This window comes from Maylandia zebra, linkage group LG6, assembly GCF_041146795.1.
Source record: "Maylandia zebra isolate NMK-2024a linkage group LG6, Mzebra_GT3a, whole genome shotgun sequence".
Classification (NCBI taxonomy): Eukaryota; Metazoa; Chordata; class Actinopteri; order Cichliformes; family Cichlidae; genus Maylandia; species Maylandia zebra.
The window spans coordinates 44,040,855-44,048,122 of NC_135172.1; the positions used below are offsets into that span (position 1 = coordinate 44,040,855).

The 7,268-nt window shown below is 41.8% G+C and overlaps 1 protein-coding gene across 2 annotated transcripts in view; it reads left to right on the top strand.

Annotated features, from left to right (window-relative positions):
• Positions 1 to 226: 226 nt before the first annotated feature.
• The window catches only part of LOC101465219 (NLR family CARD domain-containing protein 3), a 21,643-nt gene continuing 14,601 nt past the window's right edge, over positions 227 to 7,268 (top strand). Inside the window, exons 1-6 of one of the 2 annotated variants that reach the window (XM_076885413.1) lie at positions 227 to 294; positions 1,454 to 1,531; positions 1,706 to 1,985; positions 2,062 to 2,154; positions 4,091 to 5,939; positions 6,761 to 6,934. In XM_076885413.1, the coding sequence (XP_076741528.1) occupies positions 1,715 to 1,985; positions 2,062 to 2,154; positions 4,091 to 5,939; positions 6,761 to 6,934 (2,387 nt within the window). In that variant the 5' untranslated portion in view covers positions 227 to 294; positions 1,454 to 1,531; positions 1,706 to 1,714. The remainder of the gene's footprint in view (positions 295 to 1,453; positions 1,532 to 1,705; positions 1,986 to 2,061; positions 2,155 to 4,090; positions 5,940 to 6,760; positions 6,935 to 7,268) is intronic. The other variant, XM_024802733.2, reaches the window with a different exon arrangement.

The following is a 7,268-nucleotide window of genomic DNA, read 5'->3' on the forward strand; positions in this document are numbered from 1 at the left end:
ACATAAAGAGATAGACAGCTTCTCCAAGCCCAGAAATTTATGACCATGTTTAAGGTAAACATGGTCTGGTTAGGCAGAGAGGGGGGGGGCTCCTCTCTGTTTAGTCAAACAATATCAGAGTAATATTAGCCTTACAGATAAACATAAATCCCAACACCACATTCACTCGTCTCTCGTTATAAAAGGAAATGTGTGTGCGAGCATACTTCCTCTCTCTTTAAACAGCCGTCAGTCGTGCTGCTCTCCTCGTAAACACTGAGGAGATTCGACTGAGACTTCAGCTCCTGTTTCGATGTAAGTCTCAAAAACATTCTTCTACTTCCTGATCACAAAGCTAAAGATTGTTGATTATTAAACCGCCCTGTGTGGCAGGTCATCTGGACAGTTTATTAGGCTCGTAGCTTCAAAATAATCAGCATCATTTAATAAAAGCAAAAGGTTGTTTATTGATTCAGTCTCTCTTTATTATAGCCACGCATTCAATTTTACGTTTTTAATGTTTTTACATTTATTTTTTACATATTTATTTTTACATAAATATGGTTCTTGAAGTATAAATCAGGCTTTGAGGCAACATGCAGCTAATCGGGAAAATCTGAAGTTTTGACAGAACTATTGCACAATACTGAATTGTTGCATAGTGAGAACAAGAAGAGGGAAGTTCTTTGTTCTGCTTTAGTCATACTTATAAGCTGCAGGATGAACAGCAGATCAACAGACTATAGTTTTACAAACTATTATGCAGAGACTTTACTCCAAAAAAGGCGGCAGGATGTTTTGGGGAAAAAATGGACAAATCTTTACGAGTGATTCAGAACGCAGCTGGATTCAGTCAAACGAACATACATAACAGTATTTTATGGGTCAAGCATCATTTCCTGCAATGTTACCGAGTCCCACTTACAATCTTTGAAAGGATTTAAACAGCAGCAGCCAGAAAGACAAGAGCTGAAGCTTCTCCACAACAGAAACAACCTCAATGTAACTTTTTTTTCACAAAGATATGTTTGGTATAGAATATATATGTAAACAGTGTAAAGATGGGCAAGAGAACAAACCAGCTGTTCTCCACAGAAACAGCCAAGGTGTACTCTCAGTTGCAGGGGAACAATATGAGAACAGCACCTCCGAGGCTGGAGATGCAACACTAGAAGAGGACTTGGGGCTTAGCACCCAATCTCGGGCGGGGTGATGATATCTCCCCCCGACCTGTCGTCATGGCTCCCCCTTGGTGTAGCATGTGTGTTGTGCCTCGTCAATCTCTACCCATGAGAGCAGTCCCATCTTCCAAATGTTGGAACACTGAGTTACTAGTTGTTTTACCATCACTGTGGATGTTGGTTATGGAAGAGTCCATAGTCTCTCATTCTATTCATGTAACCCCTTCCACTGGGGTTGAAGCATTCCAACAGCGCTCTACTTTAATCTCTTGCCCACCGATGCCTTCTTCCAGGGGCCCACTTCTCATCAGGGCGTCCTGGTTCCTCAACACCTGACGTGGACCTTGTTGATCCGGGTGACGTCCAAGCCAGTATGGGTTCATATTTATCTCTCTCACTCATGTCTGCGGTAGGCTTGGTTAGCATAAGGGGGTCTAGCCTAGGACCCTTAACATGTTAATATTTTATAATGTTTATAAGCTGGACAGAAAAGCTGAAACTTAAAATACATCTGGTAAATAAGTGGCAATATTCTCTGTCATCAGGGAGCAGTGATGACGTCAGAGGACCTCTTAAACACTCTGGAAGATTTGGGAGATGAAGAGTTTAATAAATTCAAGTGGTTCCTGCAGCAGGAAGAGATCCTTGAAGACTTCCCGACCATCAAAAAGAGCCGACTTCAGGCAACAAGCACGTGGGACACCGTAGACCTGATGGTGCAGACATACAGACTTCCTGGAGCTGTTGAAGTGACCAGGAAGGTTTTAGAGAGGATCCACAGGAATGATCTGCTGGAGAGTTTCTCTGCCATCTCTGGAGCAGAAGGTCAGTCACAGGACGAGACAAACATGTTGTTTCTGCAGTCTGACCTAGTTTCACGTTCATTATCTCTGTCTGTCAGTGGATGTCAGCGATGGTGGGGAGACATCAGAGAAAAGAGGATCTTCCTCCTCTCAGACTCGGGATTCTTTTTCTCAGACCAATGAGAATAATGGTAATAATTTACTTTCCAGACATACAGTAATATGTTTGAAATAATATTAATTATTAGTTTCATTGTGATGTCTCTAACTGAGCACACGACGTGCAGTGTTGGGAAGGTTACTTTTAAAATGTATTCCACTACAGATTACAGATTACATGCCCCAAAATGTATTTTGTAACGTATTTCGTTACGTTACTCAATGAGAGTAACGAATTCTGAATACTTTGGATTACTTAATATATTATCATGCTTTTTACAACTACATGAATGTCCTATTGCTGTGTGATTTATTACTATTACTGAAGGTTACTCTCCACACCAACACCAACCAGATGTTTAAATCTTAATATAAATGAGTAACAGTAGGTGGACATTAGGTAAAGCTGCACTTTTTGCTGTGATCTCGTGTAGAAAACTATTCCTCGCGTATATAAAACAGGTCCGCGGCTCCGAACTGTAGTAAAGGGACCTCTGGCTGATACGTCGGGTTCGTGTCGGCTCGTAGCTGAAAACTAGCTTTACTTTGTTGTCTGGGTCAAGTTTGCTAGCAGAGACAGAGAGAGGCGTTGAAAGGCTGCTGCAACGGGACTTATTGTTTCAGAGGAAAACATGAACACAGCGTACAGTCGAGTCTTAACAGCTTACTCACAGCTGGGCTCGTCAGGCTCTCTGTTTGGCTGCAGTGGTTATTATTATATTTACATGCTTCCAGCTCCCATTTCTGCTCCGTGACAGCTCGTACTTTTCCTTTTTCTCCCTCCCTCGCTCACAGACACATCACGGGTCCATCCTCCCTGCAGCACGGACTACACTGCCCATCAGGCTCCATGCTTTAGGGCGATGCCTTCATATTAAATCATTTTTGTATAATAATTTTTTAGAATATATTTTCACATCATTATGCTGGAGGTGAGATTGAGACACAGGCATTAGAGCCTCCTGTGTTTTGTTTGGGTTTCCTCCGGCGTGGAATTACCAAAAATAGAGAGAGCACAGCCTAACATATGAAACAGGAAAAGACCGTGTAATCCATTTATTTCAACAAAGTAACTGTATTCTGAATACCACCTTTTACGGTAACTGTAACAGAATACAGTTACTCATATTTTGTCATTTTAAATACGTAATGCCGGTACATGTATTACGTTACTCTCCAACACTGATGAGGTGGTCTTTATTACAACCACATTCACCCATTTAAAGGACAAATTTCACAAATTAAAAAAAACACACACTGATATTCTGTGCATTTTAAGAACTTTCTAACTATGATGCACACACTCACTGTCCAGTGGAATCACAGAGAACAATTTGGGTTCACTGTCTTACACAAGTTTTATTGACATGCAAACTGCAGGACTGAACCCACTGGCATTTCATTTAGTAGATGACCTGGTCTATGGCCTAAGCCACAGCCACCCTGCTTCTAAACAATTTATATTGATCAAAGCCAGGAGTCCAGACATTTTTATTCGTCAAAGCAAGTTTTAGTTATTTCATTTACTATTTATTCCCAAAGTTCGGCATAGATGTGGATCGATCTCATGCACGGACAGGCACTGAGTTTGGGTTAAATGTGAGCTGGGAAGGAGCTCGATCTCTTTAACCCATTGCAGATTGTTTTGAAGGCCACAGAATATCGCAGATCTGGTGTGGAAGGAATTGGACCTGCTGTGAGAATTAGAATAGTGCCAGACCAAAATACCTCCAGAGATGGGTAAGGCTCAGGACCCAAACTCTTCCAGCTCTGCTGTGCTGGAGTTTCCAACAAAGAGCAAAAGGGTCATTTCTGTAAAACTTTGATTCAGTGCAAGTACATCTCCCATTGTTTTGTGTCCTTTCAGTTGGTGATGATTAAATGCAAGGCCTGCCAGATGGTCATCGAGATAGGCATCTCCGCACAAAAGCCTCACACTTTCTTTCTTTTCATTCATATTTGACACAGATGTGATGGTTCCAGTACCAGAGCCTCACCCCATCGCATCTTACCAACAGATGCTTCAATCAAACTTCCAGGACAAGTTTATGTGCGCACAAGAAGGTTGGGCAGAAGATAAACAGCGTCTGGTTGATATCTACACAGAGCTGTACATCACAGCTGGGTATGATGTACATATCAACACACAGCATGAGGTCCGGCAGATTGAGAAAGTATGGAAGTCAGCAGAGCCAGAGAAACCGATTAGACCCACAGACATGTTCAAACATCCTTCAGGAGACTACAGACCCATCAAAACAGTGATGACCAATGGAATCGCAGGAATTGGAAAAACTTTCCTTGTTCACAAGTTTGTTTTGGACTGGGCTGAACAAAGATCCAATCAAGATGTGCATCTGATTTTCCCCTTCACCTTCCGTCAGCTGAATCCTCTGAAGGGAGAAAAGTTCAGTTTGGCAGAGCTCATTCATGAATGCATCCCAGAAACTGTAGGCATCCCACAGGAGGCTCTTAATTACATCTTTACAGATGTTCAGTCATCAGGAATCACCAACTATGACAAGAGTAAATTCAAACTTCTGTTTGTGTTTGATGGGCTGGATGAGAGCCGCCTTCATCTCGACCTTCATTCTGAAGACATTCGCTCTGTCGATGTAACAAAGGCAGCTAAAACAGATGTCCTGCTGAGGAAACTCATCAATGGGAAACTGCTACGCTCTGCTCGCATCTGGGTAACCACACGGCCTGCAGCGGCCAATCAGATCCCTCGAGAGTTTATCAGCAGTACAACAGAGGTCAGGGGGTTCACAGACCCACAGAAAGAGGAGTACTTCAGGAAGAGATTCAAAGGTAAGGAGGAGGCTGACAAACTCATCTCCCATATCGAGACATCACGAAGCCTCCACATCATGTGCCACATCCCAGTCTTCTGCTGGATCACTGCAACAGTTCTGGAAGATGTGTTGAAAACCAGAGAGGGGGGAGAGCTGCCCAAGACTCTGACTGAGATGTACGCAGAGTTCCTGGTGTTTCAGATTGATCGGACAAAAGAAAAGTATGGCCTAGAGAAGAGCATTCAATACATTAAGTCATTAGCAAAACTGGCCTTTGAGCAGCTGGAAAAGGGCAACCTGATCTTCTATGAGAAGGATCTGAGAGAGAGCGGCATTGATTTCAGCGAAGCCTCGGTGTGCTCAGGAGTGTTCACAGAGATCTTCAAAGAAGATCGAGGAAGGAAAGGGAAAGACAAGATGTTCAGCTTCGTCCATTTGAGCGTTCAGGAGTTTCTGGCTGCTCTTTATGTGAGGATGTCGCTTAACAACAGTAACATAAATGTGATGCCATTGCCACAACCATCACTGAAAAACCTTTGGCTATTTTTCAGTAAAACTGCTTCAAAGAAAATCCACAGGAATTTCATTAACAGGGCCTTGCAGAGTCCAAATGGACACCTGGACTTGTTCCTTCGCTTCCTTCTGGGTCTTTCACTGCAGACCAATCAGGACAAACTACAGGACGTGCTGAGAAAAACAGACTGTAGTTCAGAGACCACTCAGAACACAGTTCAATATATCAAGAAGAAAATCAGTGAGAATGTGTCTGCAGAGAGAAACATCAATTTGTTTCACTGTCTGAATGAACTAAATGATTGTTCGTTAGTGGAGGAGATCCAACAGTATCTGAGTTCAGGATGCCTCTGCACCCATGAACTGACTCCAGCTCAGTGGTCAGCTCTGGTCTTCATCTTAGTGTCATCAGAAGAACATCTTAATGTTTTTGACCTGAAGAAATACTCTGCTTCCGAGGAAGCTCTTCTAAGACTATTGCCTGCGGTCAAAGCTTCCAACACAATAATGTAAGTGCACAAAACTACCACCCATCTAATAATGTAACTGTAATAATGTGTTTCTCGACCATTCAGCATAATCTCTGATTCTTAGCATTTACCCAAATGTATTTGTGGGAGTAAGAGTGATCAATGCAATACTGTTTAGTGTAATAAAGTTATTTGATTTCATTTGCCTAAAAGTTATAGTGACATCAGTAGTCAGCTCAGTCTTTGATTCTAATAGTAAAGAATACTTCACATATTTGAAGTTCAATTCAATTTCATATAGCACCTAATTGCAACTGCAGTTGCCTCAAGTAACTTTATATTGAAAGATAAAGACCCTACAATAATTAAGAGAAAACAGAAGACCCCCAAAATATAAAATATAACTAATGAGAGGTGTATAAACACCATGAAGAAGTTCATGAAGTCATTACTAGTTAATGTTAAAGGGATGGTTGGCTCAACAGAGCTCTGACTGTTTGTCAGCCTGGCTACAGTGCTAAAGAGAAACCTGGGGTTGTTCTTATTGTCTTCAATCAGTGATGAATAGTAAGATGTTCTGGATTTGCGGAGGGCTTTCTTATAAAGCAACAAACTATTTCTCCAGACTAAATGATTAGCCTCTAAATTTGTGACACGCCATTTCCTCTCCACCTTACGAGTCATCTGCTTTAGGCTACGTGTTTGAGAATTATACCACGGAGTCAGGTACTTCTGATTTGAAGTTCTATTTTTCACAGGAGCTACAGTATGTCATTGATTGAAGCACAATCTGAAAGTTTTACATTGTACACCAGTGTTAGTGTTTGTCTGTGTGTTTTTTTCTTTAAAATTGCATCCAGACTGAGTGGCTGCAACCTGACAGAGGAAAGCTGTAAAGTACTATCATCAGTTCTCAGCTCCAAGCCCTCCACTTTGATAGAGCTCGACATGAGTAACAATGACCTGCAGGATTCCGGGGTGACCTTGCTGGCGGCAGGACTGGAGAATCAACACTGCAAACTGGAGATTCTCAGGTCAGAGTTCAGAACAATGACAACAAACAGGACAAGGTGAAAACACAAAGTTAACAATCTGATGTAGTTACATACACACACCCACAACCACCTACACACACACAATGGACAAAAACAAATAACTGGCCAACTGTACCCTCATACACACAATAATAACATGGACTGAACCACCACTCACTACCATTAGCACTTTATACAGCCTCTATAGAAATCATCCACATATCTCACTGATCTTAACTGCACTACTGTAAATGCTGTATAGACAATGATTCTGTACAATATGGTAATTACCCATAATAGACCCATATTTTGTACCCTCATACCTATAATAGAC